Source organism: Nansenia antarctica (assembly GCF_963989245.1).
Source record: "Nansenia antarctica genome assembly, chromosome: 5".
Classification (NCBI taxonomy): Eukaryota; Metazoa; Chordata; class Actinopteri; order Argentiniformes; family Microstomatidae; genus Nansenia; species Nansenia antarctica.
Window position 1 is genome coordinate 68,859,478 of NC_137690.1, and position 25,203 is coordinate 68,884,680.

Below are 25,203 nucleotides of genomic sequence, written 5' to 3' on the forward strand. Positions count from 1 at the left end.
CGAGATGGTTTCAAGTCCAGTTGCCCGTTGTGACGAGCTAGTTTAGACAGGCCGCCTGTTCTAACGCAATGTTTAAATGTTCAATACTATTAGCCAGTTAGTAATTAATACATCTAAAGCAATGAATTTTAACTGTAGACTACAGAAGCAACGATGACTCCATTGGCTAATGTATGAAGTACAAAGTGGTTGTTAGTTAGCTAGCTACGTCTGGTCTCTTGCCTCGTGCAGCAGCACTTTGCGCCAGTATGTGGTCACGACATGTGCTCGTGACTGTCTTTAACTGTGTTCCAAATGTACACGTGGTAGTCATGTCAAACTTTGCTATGTTAAAATTGTAGAATGAGAAGTTTAATTTGTATGTTTCTTCCAGTTCCACTCCAGTGTTACCGTAACCCAAAACCTAAAATGGCGGGTCGAGCCAGAGCAAGGTCGAGGGGTCTTGCACGCGGTCAAGAGACTGGGCCACCAGGGGCGGTGTCGGTGAGTTCATTAATAATCCTTATACACATCAATTACCAACATATTGTAGGAATTAATTCTGCCCACAGGATTTCGCCGTTACGCATCGCTGTACCAACATGGCTGTATGAATTGAGGGAGGCTACTGTAGGGTCTTGATGGTCAAATCTTATGTAAATGTATACATTTAAATGTGTGATGTGAGAACCCCTGATCTTGGAGAGAGCAACAGCAAGACACAATAATTTGGGCAAGGGTGATCACAAAATGTCTGAGGTTTTCCGGTATGAAGATTTTATAAATTGTGTAGTGTATCCTCGATATAAATATAATAGGATGAGAATGGATCAGGCTAAATAATCCTATGATGGCATCTCTGCCAGAAGACAACAAATGTAATGCTGAATTTATAAGGTCACTATTGTATTCTGTCACTGTAATAGTTTTTAGGCATATCATTAATTCAGTTCTGACTGTATTTGAATGCTCTTGCACTGCTAATTGAGTGGTTAAGATTACTTCACTTACCTTTATGAGTTTTCACAGTCATTTTGTGGAGTGTTGTTGATATGAAACATGAGTTATTATAGGAACTGGTAAGGGCTTTCAATAAAGTATTTTTGATTACATTTTAATGTTTTTTCTTAAAGGCTCCCCCTCAGGAGGAAGCACGGCCAGTTCACTCCACTTCTGAGGGTCAACTTGTGGGTCGTGGAAGACAGAAAATTGCCCCGGGACTTGTGTCCTCAGAAGGTGCTGTGTTCTGTGGTCATTTAAAGTAGCTAATGCATATTAGGGGTGCAACGGTTCTCTGTTTATATTGAACTGTATGGTTCGCCATCCACAGTTCAATATGCACCAGTGAATTTTCAGTGTATGATGCGTTCCATTGAGTCGGAGGTCCAGTTTGTCTGGAACGCAGTTGCTTCTGTAACTTGTTCAAATGTTTGTTCATGGCGAGCGGATTTGAGAGTTGAGGGAACGAAAACAGTGAACAGAAACGTTACTGCAAGCATTGATTAATCATGTCTTTCTGCGCATATGGTCTACCTGTCGAGCCTTAAGTGCACTTTTACTTTTAATTCTTCCTCTCCTATACCAGTAGTCAAGCCTAACATTTTACATTTGAAATGTGTTCAATCAATGTGTTTAATGTGAAATGAGAGTGAGTGAAACTGCATTATTTCTCTGCCCTTTGTTTCCACAGATCTTCTTAAGATATCTGCAGGCTTTCAGCAGGTGAAGATCGGAGAGAGGGGTGGACGCCGTGGTGATTTCCATGATGTAGGAATCAACACCAGGCAGGCCATGGAACATGTCAAGGAATCCAAGACTGGTGTGTTAGCCAGCCATTACATGGTCACAATTATAGTGTAGTTTTAGAATAATGAACAACATGATACATCCATGTATGAAATCCTCATTAAACCCATTGCAGAAGAATGTCATTGTTCTGTTTTCTGTAATATAATGCTGTCATCTGTGATATTTCTTCAGGGTCCTCTGGCTCTCCTATTCAACTGAAAGCCAACTTCTTCCGCATCCTTTCCCGCCCTCAGTGGGTGCTTTACCAGTACCATGTGGACTACAAGCCCCCCATAGAGTCCCGCCGCATGCGTTCTGCCCTCTTGTATCATCATAACGAGACGCTAGGCTCAGCCCGCACCTTTGATGGAGCCCTCCTCTTCCTGCCTCACAGACTTGAGAACCGGGTACAGTACACGAGAGGGTTCGGTTCTTCTGATGGTTCTATCACTCGGATTTGTGATAGACTAAGATCATAATTTACCAAACGGCATGTAAGAACTTGTCAATGTAGTTAACTGTTAATTGTTGGAGCAAGAGTGAAAAACATACTAACTACAGTATGATCTAAAGCTGATGGATCAGCTCCCACATGCTGTTTTGAGAAGCATGTTCTAATTGTAATTCATTGAGAAACCTTGACACAGAGCTTCCATTGTATTTTGTAGGAGACTGTACTTCAGTCTCGGACCAACCATGGAGAGGATGTCCAGATCACGATCACTCTGACCAATGAGCTGCCACCCACCTCTCCAGTGTGCCTGCAGTTCTACAACATCATCTTCAGAAGGTCAGAGCACCCAGTGAAAGGTTATGGTTGTGTTGACCTATAATAAGACACAAACTCACGTTTCTCTGTCGGTCTCTATTCCGTCATTGTCTGTAAAAATGTTTTTCTCTGTTTGTTCTAGGGTGCTGCGGATGCTAAACATGCAACAAATTGGACGCCATTACTACGACCCAAATGAACCACTCAATATCCCCCAGCACAGGTCTGTGCCTTACCTGTCTCGGCAGTGGTTTTACCCATAAAGACAAAAGAGACAGAATAAAGATGTTGTTGTGTCCTTCATTGTGTGGCATGTTGTATGCATGTGCTCTTCAGACTGACCATCTGGCCTGGCTTCACCACCACCATCCTGCAGTATGAGTCGAGCATCATGCTGAGTATGGATGTGAGCCACAAGGTGCTGCGCAGTGAAACAGTGCTCGCTTTCATGGGCAATCTCAAGCAGCAGTGTGGGGACCAGCGCTTCATGGAGGCCTGCACCAAGGAGCTGGTGGGCCAAATTGTCCTCACCAAGTAAGACCCACCACTAGATGAACGCAGAGATACAACAGTTGTTTCTCTACGGTAACGCTTTACAGTAATGCAGAGTAGGTACTAAGCACTAAGCTCTACTTTGATTTGTGCATATTCATATTTATTTGTAAAAAAATAACGAAATGTTTATTCAACCTTATAATAACCACTTTTACATTGTTGCAAAGAAACATTCACATTTATAACAACCAACTGTCTATGGGAATTTTTTCTCAGGTACAATAACAAGACCTACAGGATTGATGATATCGCATGGGACCACACTCCTACTAACACATTCAAGAGAGGGGACTCTGACATCTCCTTCAAAGAATACTACAAAACTGTAGGTGTTGTCTCATAAACTATCAGACCATATCACTGACCATGTGTCACAGTAACCACTGAACTCATTATGATTTAACACTTTCATTCAGCAATATAGTCTGGACATCACCGACAACCGGCAGGCCCTTCTGGTAAGCCATGTGAAGAAGATGGGCCCTTCTGGGGGGCCGCCCCCTGGCCCAGCCATGCTCATCCCAGAGTTCTGCTACCTTACAGGTACCACTGACTTGACACTAGAGAAACCTCACAAACACTACTTATGGACAGTATTTATTTGTGTGTGTATTATATACACTGCTATTTTTTTTTTTAATAGGCCTGACGGACAAGATGCGCAGTGACTTCAACATCATGAAGGACCTGGCCACCCACACCAGACTGAACCCAGAGCAGAGGGAGCAGCGTCTCAATCGCTTTGTCAATAACATCCACAAGTACGTCACACTCTATATGGTTTGACTATGGCAGCCTTGCACTGATGTAATGTTGACTCTACACCCCAGCTTTAAGTGGTTACAATATTGATATCACAACGTTGATTGCAAAACTGACCACCTTGCAGGAACCCTGAGGCTGAGGCTGAAATTAATACCTGGGGGCTCAACTTTGACAACAAACTCCTGAACCTCACAGGCAGAGTCCTCCCTACTGAGAAGATTATCCAAGGATCCAGATCGGTATTGAATACATCAGAAATTATGTCCCCAGTGTGGCTTATTACAGTACTTGTTACCTGCAGTTTGAAGCTCTTGCTAAACATTTCTGTTTTACTGCAACATGTACTGATTTAGCTCCAAACAAGAATGTTTGCTGGTCATGTATTTGCATGTATATGCCTGTCATAATCTGTGATTGCAACAAACTCAAAACCCTTTTTTTTTCTTTTTCTTTTGTCTCCCAGTACGACTACAACGCTTTGGCAGCAGACTGGTCCAAAGAAATGAGGGGGATCCCCCTGATCAGCAGCCGGCCACTGGACAACTGGATCATGTTCTTTACCCACCGCAACGCTGACGTAGCCCACGCCCTCCTGGACGGCTTAAATAAGGTGTCCCCACCCATGGGCATCCGCATGCAGAGGCCTGTTATGTGAGTTCTCACTCTGGGTTGGAGGAGACTGGAAGGAGGCACACACACACACACACACACACACACACACACACACACACACAGTGCTATAGCACCACCTAGTGTCAGGGAGCAACATATGATACCTAAGTTAATTACAACGGTGAGTCCAGCTGTGAATGGGCACAGCTAGAATTAAGGTTCCAAGCTTGAGTTAATGAGCACTTTAAGCTGCAGTATTGTACCACAGGTGTTTTACAAAGCCTTGAGTATTCTTTGCCAATCATACTTGGGTGTTATCTCAAAATGAACATGGTATCATCAGTGGAAGTCCCATTGGTTAGATGTCCCAGTGCTTTGACAGTTTTGGTCTGTGTACAGGGTGGAGTACGAGGACCGCCAGGAGTCTCTGCTCAGGGCTCTGCAGCACAACGTTACAGAGACCACCCAGATGGTTAGTCTCTGAGCATAACATGTCTAGCAATCGTCTTAATCTGTGTCCAGGTAACCACCTCTAGGTGTTGAATGAGGACTAAAGCATGTGTGTTACCTCCTCAGGTGGTGGTGATCCTCCCCAGCAACAGGAAGGATAAGTATGACAGTGTGAAGAAGTACCTGTGTGTGGACTGTCCCACCCCCAGCCAGTGTGTGTTGGCTCGCACCCTTTCCCGCCAACAGGTCGTCATGACTGTGGCCACCAAGATTGCCCTGCAGATGAACTGCAAGATGGGAGGAGAGCTCTGGAGTGTGGAGATCCCAGTAAGTCGCACAGTGAATTGAAATAAACCCAAAGTCACAAGTGTTGTTGGGGCCCAATATATAAAAAAACGGCTGTGCACATACAGACCAATGCTCATGATAAGTTTAAAGTGGAATTTTATTATTTGTTGTTTTCATTATTCAATAGACACATTAAAAATGATGAAGATATATATATATATATAAACGGTCAAGATATCTCGCTTTGAATGCCGTCATCAGTCCTGATGTTCCAAATTGCTCAAGATTCCCGATTCCAGATTATATTAACTCTGGGGCTTTTTTAGGAAGTAAACATAGACTTTGAGTTTTGATAGCTATGATACGTTTTGAAATTATGATAGTTTGAGACGGTATGCATTATGGATTGACCAGAAATACACATGAACATGAATTTTGGGTAAACTTTCCCTTTTTAATGTGGATAACATTTATCTGACTGACTACCTCACATGGGTGCAGGTACAATTTCTACAGCGTGTTCTATTTCTACAACCACACATTTCACACCTATGTGATCTCCATCCACAATCTTATGTTCCACCCCATGTATCTCAATAGAAGCATGTGCTAAACCAAACTTTGTAAGGTGTAACTTCACCTGCCTCTGTTTCACAGCTCCAGCAGCTGATGATCGTGGGCATTGACTGCTACCACGACATAGCTGCAGGGAAGAGGTCCATTGGAGCTCTGGTGGCCAGTCTCAACAAGGGCATGTCCAGGTATGTGGATGAGCATGGAGAAGCATGGCCTTGGGTTATGAATGTGCTCTTTACCACCAATGTTGGTAGCCAGTACCAACTGATTCCTCTTGATTTCCAGGTGGTTCTCCAAGTGTGTGGTTCAGAGCCGTGGTCAGGAGATCATGGATGGCTTGAAAGTGGCTCTGCAAGGCAAGTTCAATGAAACAACAAAGCATTTCAAATAAGATACCATATCAAAATTGACCACTGACTGCCACATTGTAACAATCTCTTCCAAGTCTTCTTTTCAACATAATCCCTCAGAGAAGCATGAGAATGATCCCTAGTATCCTAAGTGCAGGCTCTCTTTCCCAGGTGCACTGAAGGCCTGGCTGAAGCACAACCAGTGCCTGCCCTCACGCATCATTATCTACAGAGACGGAGTGGGGGACGGGATGCTGCAGAGTGTGGTCAACTACGAAGTGCCACAGATCATGGACTCAATCAGCACCATGGGAAAGGACTACACGTAAGAGGACCTTAAGGACCTACACCTTAATTGAGGATTTCTAACATAATCAACATTTTTCATGTCTTTCTACCAACATATTTTAGTACGAGATGGCAATTAGAGCGTATTAAGGCCTACATGTCTTCAGTGTTTCCTCTAGGATTTTTCACATTAGTGGCGGAGTGGTAAAACAATTATAATTGCACGCGCATGAAACGCGCACTGGCGCTCAAAACAAAGACGTAATTTCACCAAAAACTAAAGGGTGGCGACATATAAAAAAAAAACTAACCGGTGATTTTTATATAGAAGGTGATCAAATACCAAGATATCCTACAGCTGCAGCAGAACATGCGGAACGCGCATACAGCACTGAACATATACATGTGACTGACAGATACGCCCAAGACACACACACACACACACACACAGAGAAAGATCATCAGCTCATCGAATATGAAGTACACAGGGAACGCGCATACAGCACTGAACAACATCCGTAGAATATAAACTTGCGACTGACAGTCACAATGAAAGATCAGCTCATCAATACAAAGTATTGCAAGCCTACATGAGAGTACACGCACAAAACCGTCTAACGTTACTCATTAACTGTTTACACAAGTAAAATCACAGTGTGACAGTCAGATGGAGCATTCGGTAAACAACCAACAGCAAGGTAATGCTATCAGCTGAGTTAAAGAAAACTAACGTTTACCTTTGATGACACCGACATGAGCCCTGCTTACCCGTACCTCTGCCGTTCTGGTCGTGGTGATTTTAGAGGCTATAGATAATTTTTGCCCCGCGCATATTGCCCTGTAATTAGACCATGCGACCACACCTTGTGTCTCTTATTGTCTCCCCTTCTTTTCCCCAGCCAATACTGTGTCGTTTATGACATTTACCAACGTTTATGCTATAGTTCGATGCTAGCGTTAGGTGCGAGGCTGCTCGGTTAACCCATTTGCGGGAACATTATTTGTTTCACAAAATAGCCTGATTTAGTTGACCATGAACATCTGAGACTACATTACGAATGTTCATTTAAAATACTTGTATACTGAGCACTGGTATAAGCACATGAACCAGAGAACAGCAGTAAATGCAATAACCCACAGTCGTCGCTGATGTTGCATTTTCGATTAGGATACGGGATTAAAGGGACCGGCGACGGGCGAAGGGAGAGGAGAGGGATTTCCTGAAATCCGCTAAATTCTGACCAATCACAAAATTGCTTTGCAAGCGCGTTGCCGACGAGGTTAATTGCAACATCGGAACGAAATGTAGGTCTGAAAGCGGCCTAAATCTAGCTTAAATCTGCTTTTTCTTTTTCTATTCTCCGATCATAATTCCTCGCTGCCTTTCTCGCAGCCTGAATCAATTAGTGGCGGAGAAAATGTATTTGTGGCGGCCCGCCACGAATCAATGCATATAGAGGAAACACTGTGTCTTAATAACCAGGGTTCCCTTTAACACATTCAATCACCAATCATTCGGATCGTATTTTCTCTCTTCCCCTCCTAGACCCAAACTCACAGTGGTGGTTGTGAAGAAGCGGATCAGTTCCAGGTTCTTTGCCCAAGTTGGCGGCAAGATGGCCAACCCACCCCCTGGAACAGTCATCGACACTGAGGTCACCCGCCCAGAATGGTATCGATTCAATACGCAATTCAGAAAATATGTTGTTTTTTCAGAGATGTGCTATGTCTGCTCTATCCAGTCTTAAAACGGTGGCTACAGTTGCAATTTCCCATTTTCAGGTACGACTTCTTCATTGTCAGCCAAGCTGTTAGACAGGGAAGCGTCTCCCCAACCCACTACAATGTGGTGTATGACAGCAGTGGACTGAAGCCTGACCACATGCAGCGACTGACCTACAAACTCTGCCACATGTACTTCAACTGGCAGGTATGCTGGGTTGTCTTTCCAGTAGTAGTTTTAAAGGGGAGGTTTACCCGAACTTTCATTATTTCGTGTGCAGCTGCATCATAGCTATCAAAACGTGAGGTCTGTTGTGACGGGGAGAGAGGGGGGGATCTTGGGAGTTTGGAACATCAGGGCATTCAAAGCGAGATATATTTACTCAGAGATTGTTTTATAACATGATTCTTTGTGTGTGGATATGTCTACTTTAGAATAATGAAAACAACAAATGCACAAAATTACAGGGTAAAAGTCTGCTTAAACTATTCTCTTGGTCAGTAATTCAAATGCAGGCATGAACAGGGTGTAGTTCACATTGAAACACATCTTAAACCTACTGATGTATCCATATTGGTTATGAAATCAAACATACTGTATTTACATATGGTTTTCCCATTTCAGGCATGCAAGTTGTTTTTTGATGCATAAATTGTCGTTGATTTTGTCTCCCCCAATTATTTCAGGGGATCATCCGAGTGCCTGCACCCTGCCAGTATGCCCACAAGCTTGCTTTCCTGGTGGGACAGAGCATCCACAGAGAGCCCAACATGAACCTGGATGACTTCCTCTACTACCTGTGAGAGAGCAGCAGCTACCTGAGCTCTTTCACTTTGGAGTGAACTTGTTTTCCTTTCGTTTGTTACGCTAATTCATTTACTGCAGCTGTCATTTTGGCTGTCTCCCTATTTTGCACTAGCAATTTAAAGTTTAAATAAAGTGCAGTTAGTTCTGAGGATTGTGTTTTGAAACATTAAATACATTTATTTTCCATATTTTAAAATGTTTTTTTTATTTATGTTCAAATGCTATGTTCAGACTGTGTTCAGAGACTGGAAATAATAAAACAGTTGTATTGACACAGAAAACCTGTGTATGCCTGCTTTTTCCCCACACAGGAATCAATAAGGGAATCGATACATAATCGAATTGATAAGCAGAATCAATAATGGAATTGGTATCAATAACATCTTATCAATTTGTATCCCTAGATAGGTAGATAGATAGATAGACAGATAAGTAGATAGATAGATTAGATAGATAGATAGATAGATAGATATGGCACTGAATCATAACGGAATCTAGACATTATGACGTTCCAGACCTTTGCTTGAGGAAACCCCCCCTGCCATATTAAAGAAAACAAACCTTTAAAGAAAAGTCACGTGCTTAACCGCTCCCCTGCCCTCTGGCGTCGCCATGGTAACAGCCTGCTAGTTTATATCCCGGTCGGTCAAGATGGCGGAGGTGGAGGAGAACGCGCCCACGGTGAGAGAGGAGAGTTAGCTTGCTGTGGTGGAGAGGATGGTTAACTAACTAACTAACTAACTAACCCCTACAGTCTTCAAGATTGGTTGTTAGCTGCCTGTTAGCCAGCTAGTCCGCAGTATGCATGGGAGCTAACGTTAAAGCTAGGGTAGCTGCTGCCAGCTATAGTTCATTGGAGGGCAGCCCAGGCTTAGCTACTGGACACAAGCTTATAAAGCTAGCCAGGTTGTTATCCAGTTAACCAGATTTGCTGCTAGCTGTTGCTAGCTAACCTAGCTGTCAATAGGATATTCTCATTTAGACAGATTCACTAGGGTTAGTTAGGTCACGTTAACGTGGTTAGCTCTAGTCTAGACCCTTCTGCATGCTGCTACGAGGGTATACTAACCAGCCGAGTGAGTCTGCTAGCGGCTTAATGTCAGACATCTGCACAAGTCAAACCTACAGGTGAGGTTAGTTACACTTAAGCCAAAGGCGCCTCCATAGCCTAGCTGTTGATGCATCCAGAACGACAGTCAGTCACTGACCCTGACCTCTCCACCAAACACACTGGCTATATGTATGTATGTATGTATGTATGCTGAGTGTCAGCTAAGCAACATCTGATGATGATGATGATGATGATGATGATGATGATGAACATCTGATGATCATCATCATCATCATCATCATCCTCAGATGTGGCTGAGCTGACACTCAGCATACATACATACATACATACATAGTACATTTCTAACTTGGGAACAAGTCGAACAGGGACAGTGTTCTAACTAGATACTAGGCTACATTAGGAATTATGTGTGATACTGTCAACATAGTCTAATGTTGGGATTTTTCAGCTTCCATCGACATCTGAACCCAAGAAACGACGAGCTCCAAAAGGTAAATGTGTAATTGTGTACAGAGTAGAATCACCCTACTAGGCCTACATAGCTCATATGTTTATGACCCCACTATGGAGCCCTAGGAGTCTAGGACCTAACCCATACAAGAACCTTTTGGGGGTTTAAACTGTACAGCATTGGGCCGATTTACTTAGAGAAAGTGGTTTGACAATGTGTTGAAGGACCTCTTTTTACCCTAACCCTAACCCAATGTTTTAGGGTGATGAGCTTAATAAACCAGAGTATTTTCAAAAAAAAACAAGTACTGATAATGTACTGAGCCATGAAAGTGTACCCAAGAAGATATAGGCCAATTATTGCTGATTATCGGTATTGATGTGCACCGCTGTTTAGAGTTCTCATCTTATCCTGCAGAGGGCGCCGTCACCCTTCCTCCCTGTAGCGCAGCTCACCAAGCAGTGAAAATGGTGTTCTTTATGCATCTGATTATCTGAAGCCTAGAGTCTAATGTTTTTATCCATTCTGCAGTAATTGATCTTTGTTAACATTCTGTCATCATGTAACCTGAAAGGGCCCCTCACTATTAAGATACCCCTCCCATGACATAGTTCAGTTTATTGGCAAAATATAATAATAATAATAATAATAATAATAATAATAAAGAGATGCACCAAATTCCCAATTTGACCTAATTTTTCCACGAGGTCACAAGTTGAAAAGTGAATTCGATTTGCCTGATGTGTATTTTGATGCCAGCCTTTCTAGCCTCAGCTTATCCTCATCTCTGGATTCCTATTGCGAACAAAATAGGCAAATATGCCTTTACATTAGCCAGATCATCCACACGCACACACACACACACACACAATGAGAGAAATCCACAATGTTTTGGGATGAAAAAATCCCTTCTCAAGGCTATATTTGGGAGGTTCCATGCTGGTCCTTCTTCCTTGCTTGCGTTCTCCCTTCATTGTGGTTAGAAGACATGTCACATACAAATCCCCTGCTCACAGTCTGCTCAGCATTGTGTGGTGGACTTAGAGTGCCATCGGGGCACAGCTGAAACCCAGAGACAAGGATATTACTGCTGTCTCAGCAGGAGGAAAGAGGATTAAGCCTACAAATAGGGCCTTTCCCAATCTGATGCGGAACATATGAGAGACGGGGAATGCAGTTCCCCACTCCATGCAGTGATTGGGAGGGGTTCTGGGGGCTCCGGCTCTACGTCTTGCTGTGAGACATTGGAGCTCCGACTTAAGGACTCGGAGATAAAACCAGAGGGGAGCTTTACTGTAAATCACAGTATTCCCACAAGCTGTACATCAACCCCCCCCCCCCTTCCTCCAATATCAGCACCAGACTCTAAGTCCAGTTTCAGTTTCATGTCATCGCTACTAGTATTCTATTTCTGCCTCACAGGTAGTTAACAAGATAGCAGGGTTATTGAAAGTCGCTCTATTTTGGAATCACAACGGACACCTGTCTTGAATGCAGTATTGTGTTATCCTGCTTGAAGAAAGATCACAGTACTATATCATAAGTATGGCTACTACCGCACCTTACCAAAGCAGTCTTTGTGTTGATTTCCATGTTCCCTTTGTTCTAACTGTCTGCAATATATATGCCTTCTCTGCGATGTCACACTGTGCTGGTGAGAGACACGGTTGCCTGGGCAACGAGCAGAATATCTTACTGTAACTAGCAGGCACGGAAAAAAAAAGAGTACTCACTGTCTGTAACAATGAGCCTAGCCAACACTCAGCCAACGGTGAGCTCTTATCTCTGGCTGATAATGTAGTGTGTCTAATGAGTGTAAGTGTTGTAGCCTGTTGTAGTTGATCAAGTACTACTGTACGTCTGTCATTTGACCTGACACACCGTGCTGGACACAGATTATAGGAGTCATTTAGGGAAAGGGGCCGGGTTCTGTTCTGGATTGGGCCCAAGTGCTGATTTCTGAATGTCAACTAAGTTTGCTCTCTCTCTCTCTCTCTCTCTCTCTCTCTCTCTCTCTCTCTCTCTCTCTCTCTCTCTCTCTCTCTCTCTCCCTCTCTCTCTCCCTCCCTCTCTCTCTCTCTCCCTCTCCGTCTCAGCCCCGGAACTTCCCATTCTGGAAAGGAGGAACTGGCTGATCCACCTGCACTACATCCGCAAGGACTATGACACCTGTAAGGTAGGACGGCTCTCCCAGTGACCTAGTCCCTGTTGACGGGTCTATTACTGTGTCCCAATTCCCAACCCTTTTCCCAAAGTGTGCTTGCCTCCACGTGCTCTCTCACCGACATCGATTGATAAGGATAGGATTGGTGATAGCGTGGGCCTGAGAGAGTTCCTCTGCTTTTATAAATCCATATGGAGTAAGAGAGTGCACAAGCCCACACTTTCCAGGAAAAGGAAAAGGGAGTACAGCTGGAATGCCGACATTCTCTGGTTTGATGTGCTGTGTTCTGTGTCAGACTGACCTTTCTGTCAGTGACACGGTATGTAGGCTAGTAGCTAATGAATGCTTGCCAGTAAGCCCCCCCCCTCACTAAGTCTGAGGAGGCCTGTGCTACTTGACTGTAGTCTGCCGTGGGGGGGCCTGACATTATCGGTTTCAAACTGTTCATTTGACAATGCCAGACTAGGGCATACCGTTCTGCAAAAACATTTGACTAAAAAAAGAAATTAAACTAAAATGGAGTTGGATACATAGGTCAGGTCATAGGTCAGGTCATAGGTCATAGGTCAGGTTCAGTTGGCGATGTTCCTCAACAGCGGTCCTCTGGCTCAGTCAGTAGTAGGGGTGGGCATCGACGATCGATAATTGATCGATAATTGATCGATAAGGATCTAAAGAAAAAAAAAATTTTATCACAAAATAAAACATTTGGTCGATCACAAAAAAAAAAAAAATTTTTTTTTTTTTTGGGTGATCGACCAAATGTTTTATTTTGTGATCGACCAAGATCCTTATCGATCAATTATCGATCGTCGATGCCCACCCCTAGTCAGTAGAGCATGACGCTAACAACGCTTTAGGTTGTGGGTTCGATCCCCGCTGGGACCATATACACTGTAAAATGTACACACTCACCGCAGTGTAAGTCACTTTGGATAAAAGCGTCAGCTCATCTAAATGGCATCATCGACAATGCAGCAGAGTTCTGACTACACGCTGTGGGCTATAGCTCGTGCAATATTCCCGTGACAGCTGCTGTCGGAGTAGAGGTCATGATGTTAGCGGTTTTGTGTTGACAACAGGCAATCATCAAAGACCAGCTCCAGGAGACTCAGGGAGTGTGTGAATACGCCATCTACGTACAAGGTAAGGCACGCCGCGCGGCATTATGCTCAAACATCCCCTCCTCTCATCCCTCCATCCCGCCATGTTGAAACAGCTTGTTGCAGTTTACAATAGAGAGCTTTGCTACGCTCCGAGTAATACCGAGCTTCCGATGCATAATTCTCCCAAATGTGCTCTCTTACCCCCCACTGCGTGTTTGATTTTTAATGTGTTTGTTTAAACTCCTATTCATGGGAATGAGAAAGCCTCTTTTCTTCCTCAAGCGCTAATCTTGCGCCTGGAGGGGAAGATCCAGCAGTCTCTGGAGCTGTTCCAAAGCTGCGCCATCCTCAACCCGACCAGCCCCGACAACCTCAAACAAGTCGCCCGATCACTGTGAGTAGCCGGCGGCGGCGGCGGGGCCCCCCTGGGTAAACAACGCAAGCTTTTCTCTCGACTACAGCCTTTTCACTACAGCAGGTCACAAAGCACTTTTTTAAGTTTGTGGATAAAATGTAGGCTATTCAGAGTCTGAGTTTCGACATGTGCAGTCACTGAGGGGGAGCCATCAAAGCTGTTGAGCACCCTTTTAGGAGAATTTATGGCAGCCCTCTTTGATCTTCTGAAGGCCATTATTGTTGTGTTTATCATCTTTTTTCTTTTTTTTTGGTAGTTTTCTGTTGGGTAAGCACAAGGCGGCCATTGAGGTGTATACTGAAGCTGGGAGACTCAATCAGAAGGACTGGGTAAGGGAGACAGAGCGTGTTTGTTTGTTCAGCATTGTGGACTCACCTGTCAGCTGTAGCCATCTTATGCTCCTGTTTATGTTCTGTTTATGTTGTCCCTTTGGGGTGATCCTCCATTTTAGTTTTTAATCTCCTTTGACGATGTTTGATTGCGCCTTTCTTTTTACCCATTTTACCCCTTATTTTTTATGTAAAGCACCCTGTGCAATCCGTGCTGAGAAGGGCGCTATAGAAATAACGTTTTACTTACTTACTTCCACTGAGTCTTGTTGCCTTTCCCTATTATGTTGTATACATTAAGACAGCATAGTGTGTTTTGAGTTCGTCCACCCAGCATGATTGAAACCAATCGTCCAAGTTTTTAGGAATGGAGAAAGATATTGATATTGAGTTAATGTACAGTTACTGCACAGCTGTGGATAGTACGTGGTCTTTGAGGCGCCATGTGTAATGAACTATATTTCTTTCACCAGGAGATCTGCCATAATCTGGGTGTGTGCTACTCCTTTCTGAAAGACTTCAAACATGTGAGTAGGAGCTGGTAGTTGATCCACAGGGGCACCAAACCAGGGGGGTATTACATCAATGTCGCTAAAGGGAAATCCAGGCTAAATCTCGCAAGACAAGACAAAAATAAACCTGGATTTTCCTGCAACGTTGATGGAATACCCCCCCCTCCCCCGGTACTAACTTTCCTGTTGTGATGTCAGGCAGAACGTCAGGCAGAACCAACCGGCCTTCCACAGTGACCAGATAGTGACTAACCCCTGTCCCCCCCCGTCCCCCCCCAGGCCGAGGAGCAGTTGAATCTGGCCCTCCAGTTGAGCAAACATGACAGGACCTTCATGATGCTGGGGAAGGTCCACCTGTTGGCCGGAGACACAGAGAAGGCCATCGACGTGTACAAGACGTCCATAGAGTGAGTTCATGTTGGGACGCAGCCAGGGAGAGAGTTTCAATGGCACACCGAGGGGTGTTTTAATAGAACACTCAGGGAGAGTTCCTCTAGACGGATGACATTTACACAACAGCTACTGTAATGAAATTTGTCCAAAAGGTTTTCAGTCACTCGGTTTGAAGAAGATATAGATATATAAAAAAAGATCAAATAAAAAAATAACCCAATGAAAGCTTTAGTGTCAGAACGTGACGATTTTTAATAACAATGAAACATCAGCGCATTTGGCTCTAGGGTATTATTAATTACACTGACATTTTATTTGACTTCTTTCCATACAAAAAGTAACCACGGGGAAGAATGTGTCTCTAGCACACGTACTGATGGTTGAGATCACACTTGTTCTTCAAAGATAAACAAAAATAATATTAATTAAATCTAATTTGAACGTCGGCGATTTCAACAGAGGCGTAGGAGAGATGTCTGTTCTCAGTTGTGATAAATAGTTCCCCAGACATTTGCCGTGTCTGACTAGCTAGTTGGGATGAAACATTACCACGCGTGGCCTGGGGTGGTCCAATGGTCTAGCACCGCGGTCTACAGTGCACACATATGCCCATGTCGGCATGGGTTCGAATCCGGCCCATGCCCTGCTGACATGCCCTCTCTCCCTTCTTCTCCTTACTTTCCTGTCTGTCTTTACTATACAGGGGTGTAAACTTGTTACCTTTTTGATAAATTAGCTGTTTTTATCTCAAAATATGTCATCCATTTTAATTGTGTAGATCTGCAAAAAAAAAAAAAAAATTGGGGGGGGGGGTCCTAAGTGTCATCCAAGTCACATGATGCACGAGCTAACTAATCTCCCTGTCTGCTGAACTCTGCTGCTGTTGAGATAACTTTTAGCTTCAGGGAGCTAGGTAAAATTCCAGACAGCATAGAGAACACAGTCACAGTAAACAGTTTTCTAAGTAATTCTGCAGGTGTTAAGGTCAGGGCTGCCGCTACTTACACATGCATCATTGTTAGACCACCGTTAGTGCTAGCGATATCTATTTAACACCATTAGTGCTAGCGCTATCCCCCCACTAAGGTTAGCCGCCCCAAAAAAATGTCTCACCTTTTTGGGCCATCACCAGTTTGCACCCCTGAATAAAATGAGAAAAAAAAATATGACTGGGACTGCCCCCCCCAAAAAAAAGAAACACATCTACGCACACCGCACAGCTGATAGAATATCAACTAGTCTGTGCCCCTTGGTGGCATTTAAGGCTGCACTGTAGCCTCTTTAATTTCCACTGTCCAAATAGCGCACCAGAGGCGCCTCTGGTACTAGGGGTTGGCGTGGTTCAGAGGCGCCTTTTTTGGAAGGATTTTGGGCGCCGTTGCGTGTGTAAAGATAGCTTAAGGTAACCTTTTCATAGTAATAATTGCACAACAGAATGGCACATTTCCCCCTGCAACACTAATTAATCCTCACGTTTGTTTTAGACAGAATAAAAGATAGCTGAGACAAAACCTCCTTCATTAAAGATGGCTGGAAACCAATTAAGACCCAGAAGTCATACTTTCTATTCTCCCCCCCCCCCCCCCCCCTCCCTAGTCTTAATAATGCTATCCTTCCACCGTTTCAATTATTTTACTCTGGAGTAACACCACCAGGCTTACAAGATAGCTGTCATACATTTTTACTGTCATCACGGTGAATTCCTTGCCACCCATGGCCTGGGTCAAAGTCCATTGCTTTCATTATAGAGGTACACTCAACCTGAATATATCAGGCCAGCGGAGTAAATATATTAATGTGTCCATTAATCAGTCTACATTGTCTCCCTCCCTCGCAGTGCTCATCATTGCTACCTCCTATTGGGGTAAATTAATTAATCAAGTGTTCCTACAGCACTTGGACTGCTTTTAATGAGACAAATCAGTGTGAGCCTTAATACAACCTCTCTCTCTCTCCCTCTCCCTCTCTCCCTCTCTCTCTCTCTTTCTCTCTCTCTCTCTCCCCCCCCTCTCTCTCTCTCTCTCCCCCCCCCCCCCTCTCTCTCTCTCTCTTTCTCTCTCTCCCCTCTCTCTTCCCCCTCTCTCTCTCCCCCCTCTCTCTCTTTCTTTCCCCTCACAATCTTTTCTGTAAACCAGAGCCACCCCCCCTCCTTCCCAGTCATAATTAATCCTGCAATTATACTAAATCGAATCTATTAAATAATCAGCTATGTCTTAGATTCGGGTTCTATTTGCAGAGACTAAGTACAGACATTATGTGTAATTACATGCAAACACAGGGTCCCATTATTCATGTGAGGAGGGTGTCTGTTCCTCTGTGTAGCCACTCTCCAGAGAACACAGAGCTGCTGACCACTCTGGGGCTGCTGTACCTGCAGGTAGGCCAATCAATAACACTTGCCTTTATCCCTAAGAGGAGCTACTGTCATTGGTTTTAATGTGTTGTGGTTGTTGTTTTCAGTGAAACAGCGACCTGTATGGAAATGTGTGAACACAGCGATGTGAAGGTGTAGAGTGATGATCGTTCCAAAATAGTTGATTCCTGTGCTTACTTTTTAAGTTCAAGTTCGAGTTTAGTGTCACATGTATTAATACAATGAACTTCTTCAGCCTCGTCTCTCGCGCTAGTGTCACACACAAACAAACATAGTCCACAACACAATACAAACAAAACAACAATACAGTACAAGGTGCTTAGTGCAGGGTGTCAAGTGCCAAGTGCAGTGTAGCATGGTTCAGCTGTTCAGCAACCTGACTGCCTGTGGGAAGAAACTATTTCTGAGGCGCGTGGTGTGTGAGTTGATACTTCTATAGCGTTTTCGCGGGATGGGAGGAGGGTGAATAGTGTACTGTCTTGTAATTGTCTTGTAATTGTTATCATTCCACAGCTTGGGAAATATCAAAAAGCATTTGAGCATCTTGGGAACGCACTTACATATGACCCAAATAACTATACGGTAAGTGGCCACTGTTTCATAACACAAGTATGTCACTTAAGTGTCACTGTCCATAACACTTTATTACACAACCACCTCTGTGGGACACTGCGTGTGGATAGTAATGTGTGACCTGCGTGTGCAACCCTCTTGCGTGTTGCGTGTATATCCTCCTCTTGTTCATTCTTAACACATCTATGCGTCTTGTTGTGATACTGACGTATGGTGTGTGTGTGTGTGTCTGGCAGGCCATCCTGGCGGCAGGCAGCATGATGCAGGCCCACGGGGACTTTGACGTGGCCATGAACAAGTACCGTGTGGCGGCCTACAACGTCCCCGAGAGCCCCCCGCTCTGGAACAACATCGGCATGTGCTTCTTCGGCAAGAAGAAATACGTAGCAGTGAGTCGTGCTGCCTCATGCTGGATCACAGCAATACTTTTGTCCATATAGTGTATATATCTGACAGAAGTGCAGTGGTGCCAATATTTTGGGCCATAACTGTAAGTGCACGTCGGATAAGTGCATAATCCGTTGTTGAAGTGCATGTTGTTGTAGTCCCAATTCACATCCATTCTCTTTTACTGGATACAGCGCATGCTTGGATACAGTGATGGCCTTCAGTCGACATATTTTCTGTCCTGTTCCTCTTTTCTTTATTTGTAACCATCTCTCTGTGTGTGTGTGTGTGTGTGTGTGTGTCTGTGTGTCTGTGTGGCTCGTGTGGCTGGTCGTGTGTGTGTGTGTGTGTGTGTGTGTGTGTGTGTGTGTGTGTGTGTGCGTGCGTGCGTGGTTGTGTCTGTGTGTGTATCTGTGACAGGCCATCAGCTGTCTGAAGCGAGCCCACTACCTGTCTCCGTTCGACTGGAAGGTTCTGTACAACCTGGGCCTGGTGCACCTGACCATGCAGCAGTACGCCTCCGCCTTCCACTTCCTCAGCGCTGCCACCAACCTCAACCCCCGCCTGGGGGAGCTCTACATGCTGCTGGCAGGTAGGTAGGGAGGGAGGGGGAGAGGGAGGGAGGGAGGGAGAGAGAGAGGGAGAGGGAGAGGGAGGGAGGGGGGGAGAGGGAGGGAGGCAGGGAGAGAGAGAGAGGGAGGGAGAGAGGGGGAGAGAGAGAGAGAGAGAGAGAGAGAGAGAGAGAGAGAGAGAGAGAGAGAGAGAGAGAGAGAGAGAGAGAGAGAGAGAGAGAGAGAGAGAGAGAGAGAGAGAGAGAGAGAGAGAGAGAGAGAGAGAGAGAGAGAGAGACTGGCAGGTATGTACTGAGGTGTCCATCACCCACAGAGAACGGCCCTGAGCGGTCATCCCTCATGACAGATGTCACACTGAGCTGAAATCATCTCTCATTTCCACCAGTGGCCCTGACCAATCTGGACGACGTGGAGAACGCCGTGAGATCCTACGAACAAGCTGTGACATTGGATGAGTGAGTTCAAACCTCCCCCTCCTCCCCCATAATCAACTCAGTTTGAACAGTATGCACCCTATCAGCCGTCAATCCCTGTACGTAAGAGAATTGGAATAAGGCCCTTCTCTCCCCCGCCCCCCCCCCCAGGTGCAACCCCCTGGTCAACCTGAACTTCTCCATCCTGCTGTACAACCACGGGGACCAGAAGGGGGCGCTGACGCAGTACCAGGAGATGGAGAGGAAGGTCAACCTGCTGAAGGACGGCAACAGCAACACAGAGTTTGACCCTGAGGTAGAGTCCAGAGTCCAGAGCAGGGGAGGCGCATTCACAATGATCCCCTTCTCTCATTGGCTGTCTTCACCAGCCTCCACCGCTAGAGAGACCGCTGCACACACTGGCTGCTATAATATATAATAACACACTGGCTGCTATAATATATATATATACAGTATATGTTATGGTACATGTGGGAATACGGTACATGTGGGAAAACTAGGGTTAGGTGCTAGTTTGCTAGGGTTAGGGTTAGACATGCCAGCATGTACCAAGTCACCCTAGCACCTAACCGTAACCCTAGTTTTCCCACATGTACCGTATTCCCACATGTACCGTAACATATATATATATATATATATATATATATGCCATTTGGCTGGCGCTTTTATCCAAAGCGACTTACATTGCAGTGAGTGCATACATTTTACAGTATATATGGTCCCAGCGGGAATCGAACCCACAACCTAAGCGTTGTTAGCGCCGTGCTCTACCAACTGAGCCACAGAGGACCACTCCATCCGTACATCGCACAGTGAAATGACTTGAATGAGTTCTGTCAGCGGTCTCCGTTCCAGTTCCCCACATCACCATTTTGTGTTCCGTCGTTCCTCAGCTGATGGACATGGCCCAGAAGATGGCTGCCGCTCTGCAGGTGGGGGACAGCCTGGTGTGGACCAAACCAGCCAAGGACACCAAGTCCAAACAGGGCTCCTCCGGGTCCAGCAAGACGGCCGGCTCCCAGCAGCCCCTGGGAACCAACCAGGCTCTGGGCCAGGCCATGTCCTCTGCCACCAGCTACAGCAAGAGCATCCAGCTCCCCACAGGTAGGCCTGGGTGTTGTAGTTTTATATCATTTTATACTGAGAATTGAAGTCTCTCTACAGTTTGGAGAATCTAGCACTCAAGGAAGGCCCATTTCCTTCCTGTAAGAGATGTGCCAAGATCTGTGGCGCAGTGAATACTTCTCACTGTCGACAGTGCCCATAACTTGTGGAATCACAGATTTGTATAATATGATTGGTTCCCAAGAATAGTGACCTCATGACCAAGGACAGTTCTATAAATATGAGTCCCGCCCAATGTTGGGGGCTTTTTGTCTGCTATTCTCTCTCTGCGCTCATGTGACTTTGCTTAATAAAAGGCCTCTTTGGGCTCTTTGGGCTTTATACGTTTTACTCAATCTATTAAGAATCAATTAAATCCACAACACCTGCTCTACCCCCCCCCCCCCCAGGCCGGGGGTCAGATGAAGATTCAGGATATTCTACTGGAACTGTCTCATAGAGCTGTGTTATTCTGTGGCTAACGCTCCATAACGACTTGTCGGTTATGATTATGACTAAACTAAATATGATACATGTGTCTTACTCGACGCTCAAAGGGGTCTGGCGGAACAGTTAAGAATCTCTCTATCGCTGACATGTCATTGTTTTATATTATTATATTATTCTATGTCAAACCTCTATGTCAAATTAGCGTAGTCTGAGCCGTTAGTCTTGTTCGCCCTGTCAAGCTGCTGTGATTAAATGCAACATGGAGATCTCAGATTTCAGGAAAAAAAATAGAAAATGAGTCTGCTCCGTTGCGGATATGACGTTTGCATTTAGTCCAGGCCAGATTTGAGTCATTGTTTTCCCAGTTTATATGCACAGCAATATAATAATAATAATAATAATAATAATAATAATAATAATAATACATTAGACTTATATAGCGCTTTTCTAGACACTCAAAGACGCTTTACAAACTGAAAAGATTGATTAGTAATAATAAAAAGAAACAATAAATAAAAGAAAGTATAGGGGCCTAATTAAGGTAGTGCTGGGGACACATGGGAAGGGGAGGGGGAGAGGGTTAACTGGTGACGGCGAGCTTGAAGAGGTGGGTTTTGAGGGCCTGTTTAAATGTTGGCAGATGTCTGATGTGGTTGGGGAGGGCATTCCAGAGGGACGGGCCCTATCACCCCAGGTCCGGAGCTTGGTCCTGGTGGTCTTGAGGGTGGTTTGATATGCACAGCAATAGATGGGTTCACGTCCTCCACACATGGCCAGGGGTTGTGGTCCTAATATTATTTACGGTATTGACTGCTGCTGTTGATGCTATTGTTGATTGTGTTGATTTAGTATTCTGCTTTATTCTATTATTGTTGATTTTGTATTCTGCTACTATGCCGATGTCAAAGAACCTGAACCTAAGAATTTTACTCTGTGTACCCGACTACCCGTACATTAGATAATATGTAATACAAGCGATCTGTTTCTGATTGTAACACTGCTGTGCTCCCCTCTAGGCCAGGCCAAGCCCCCCTCCCTGCCCCTGGAGGAGGAGCCAGACGAGGGGGAGATGGACCCCCCCCAGCCCAACGAACCCCCAGGCTCCCCCCACCCAGACAAAAAACCCAGCTAGAGGTGGACTAGCCATGTTAGGACCCACTACCCATTCAACATTGTAATGTATGACACAGTCAGAAGCCACTGAGAGTATCATCTATATTGCTTTATAAGATCGTAAGTGGATGGCCATAAAGCATCAGCTTCTTGTTTTAGCTCTATGCAGCAGTGCTTTATTGCTGAATCGTGATCAGTTGACGTATTGCTCTAGCCTATAGGCCTACTGGCAGATGGACAACGAGCAAATCACTATGGATTGACTTAATGAGCTAGTCACCAAAGGCCTAGACATGTACAATCACTTCCTTTGTATCAACTGTCACATCCAGTGTTCAGTGTGTCTCTCTGATGCGTTATCAAATGATGTCTACGTTTTTTAACTGAACTTTGTGGAAAACCAGATGATTGTGTTGTTGATCATTACAATAGATATACATTGACTACATTGTAAGTCACCAGGATTTTGTATGACAATCATGAATGTTATTATGAGGGATAGAAAGATTGTGATATGTTGTAACTGCCAAAGGAGATATGGCTTGATAGTTTGATAATGGCCTTTTTTGGACTAGGCATTTAGCTACTGTTTAATTGCCAATGCTTATTGTAAATGGTCATGTTTGCATAGTGTTTTGTATGTTAACAGATTTAATGTGTGTAGTTATATATTATATATTATTTTACAGTAGCAAGATAAAGTGACACAGAGATGATGTGTATACGTGTGTGTATCCCCTTTTTTCATCAATAGTTCATCAATGATACCTTCTTCAGAATGTCGTTTTACACAGCTGGTGTAATGTTTTGACATGCCAGCAGGGAGCAGTACTGTATCAGATTGGCAACAATGTTTTTCTTCACCAGATCAACAACATTAAGTCAAACTGACCCTCAGGTGATGTAGACAATACACTTGTATCGCAAAATGTATGTCAAAGTATGCAAGCTTAGTTTCATAGAGGAATCTGATTACAGAACATGCAAAACAAATGTTTATTCTGCAATATCCAGCTCTTTCATTTTCTCCTGCAAAGATGACGGTATGAGTGATCGTGGGGGAGAGGCAGAAATAATGAGAGAGAGAGAGAGAGAGAGAGAGAGAGAGATGAACGTGTTCGAGCAGATAAAATGACCCTGTCTGTTATTCATACGGAATATAAATATAGAAAAATGCTAATGAGGGATATCTGTATTCATAGATCAATAATATTCATACACAGCAGGTCCCCTGAGCGGGTGGGGGCTTAATAGGTATTAATAATTAAATGTTTTAATAGTTCAATCTCTTGATACTAACAGTGTTTTCAGATCTTCATTTGCAGACAAAATAAATACCGAAATCAACACATCCATGTGTATTACCAAAACACACTGCTTCCCATCTCTAACATGATCTGGGAGATTTTGGTCTCAAGAGTGTTTGACAGAAACCAAAGTAGACAGTTGTACTCTAGTGTACGCATGCATTGTACGTCATTGCTGGGTAGAGGGTTTAATGGGATGAACTTGATATGAAGCTCTTGTGGCATGTCTCTGTGAGTCGTTAAGAGTGGATGGCTGAGGCTTGGAGCGAGGTGACTGATGCCCTATGCTGTCTGGTTGTAGTGCTTACATACATGGTAGTGTTTGCCCCATAATGACCCTACATACAGTTAGCATGGCTGGGGACAAGACAAACTGTAGCCCAAACGCTCCAGGCCAGAAAGATCAATAGGGACACTACTAATGAAATATAAAGGGTTGGTAGACATTATAATGGACACATACTGAAATGTAAGTCGCTTTGGATAAAGGTGAAAAGAAATGTAATATGATGTAAATTCAACTGAAAATCTACTCCTTTATTCTTTACATGTCATTTGTTCTCTTGTCTATTTCCCCTGTTATGAAGTTGACCAGCTACTGTAGATGACTAGAGGTTTGTACATTTATTTGATCAAGCTACATAGTCTAGCAATCGCTCTTGATAAGGAATAAATAAAACAGTGTTTTCGTTGTTTCTCTGTAATACTAGCCACCTAGCACTTTCATGAAGTTGGCTATAGCAAGCTAGCTATTTCTGACCTAGAATTAGGTATAATGATTATGGCTCTGGATTGCAGGAATAGTTGTCTCAGATTTCCCAACTGCCCCCCTCCAGACCTCTTCCCATCCTTACTCATGTACTTCGTGCCCCCTCTAAAATAATGGGGCCATGACGCTCCTGGATGACTGACTAGCCCGTTGCACACAAAGCTCCTTGTTCCAACTCCCCTCTAGCATCTAACATATTTGGGCTTAAACCCAAGACTCAGCCACGGTTTCATACTAGAAGTCAGCTAAGGACTAAGGATTCTATTTCCAAGTAAATAAACGACCTCACTGATTAACTGGGCTAGCTGCCTCTCAAAGATTCTGATTAAATTGTGTTTCTCTTATTAATCCCAATTTAATTACTGATTATTACTGAGATTGCTTCGTTTCGTAAAGGGATCCATGGCATACATACCTTGGAGTGTTTTTCCTGGTTCCAGGCCCAGATCGCTGGTTTATGAAATAAACCCCCAAGATTGAAGGTGAAGTCTTGGAAGCGAGAGGCTCCCTGCTTCAGTCACGTTGAGTAGAGCCATACCCCTGGGCTGGATCTTAATTGTTTGACGGTGGCTTCCTTCTCTCTGTCTAGTCTGCTCTCCCTCATTTACACGGGTATGAAACAACTGAACATTACATTGTTGTTAATCAGCTGTTTTAATTAGTTTTTTTTATTTTTTATTCAAACGTTTTAATCTAACAAGGTGTAGAACATGAAATATCACATATCT

At 44.2% G+C, this 25,203-nt stretch overlaps 2 protein-coding genes across 2 annotated transcripts; both read left to right on the plus strand.

The window, feature by feature from the left end:
• Window positions 1-408: 408 nt before the first annotated feature.
• On the plus strand, window positions 409-8,946 carry LOC308157509 (piwi-like protein 1; the record flags this gene model as incomplete). The annotated part of the gene is made up of 20 exons (XM_080531069.1): window positions 409-477; window positions 1,113-1,215; window positions 1,670-1,798; window positions 1,960-2,174; window positions 2,436-2,557; window positions 2,679-2,759; window positions 2,873-3,070; window positions 3,308-3,416; window positions 3,508-3,634; window positions 3,735-3,852; window positions 3,981-4,095; window positions 4,320-4,507; window positions 4,868-4,940; window positions 5,045-5,245; window positions 5,864-5,967; window positions 6,068-6,138; window positions 6,304-6,457; window positions 7,967-8,092; window positions 8,203-8,350; window positions 8,830-8,946. The coding sequence occupies 20 exons, from the start codon at window positions 409-411 to the stop codon at window positions 8,944-8,946; spliced, it is 2,568 nt and encodes an 855-aa protein (XP_080387195.1).
• Window positions 8,947-9,601: 655 nt separating this feature from the next.
• Window positions 9,602-22,418, plus strand: bbs4 (Bardet-Biedl syndrome 4; the record flags this gene model as incomplete). The annotated part of the gene is made up of 16 exons (XM_080531888.1): window positions 9,602-9,631; window positions 10,471-10,513; window positions 12,570-12,649; window positions 13,720-13,783; window positions 14,026-14,137; window positions 14,415-14,487; window positions 14,961-15,014; window positions 15,279-15,406; window positions 17,715-17,769; window positions 18,280-18,348; window positions 18,576-18,728; window positions 19,147-19,318; window positions 19,684-19,753; window positions 19,883-20,027; window positions 20,626-20,836; window positions 22,303-22,418. The coding sequence occupies 16 exons, from the start codon at window positions 9,602-9,604 to the stop codon at window positions 22,416-22,418; spliced, it is 1,575 nt and encodes a 524-aa protein (XP_080388014.1).
• Between the last annotated feature and the right edge of the window lie 2,785 nt (window positions 22,419-25,203).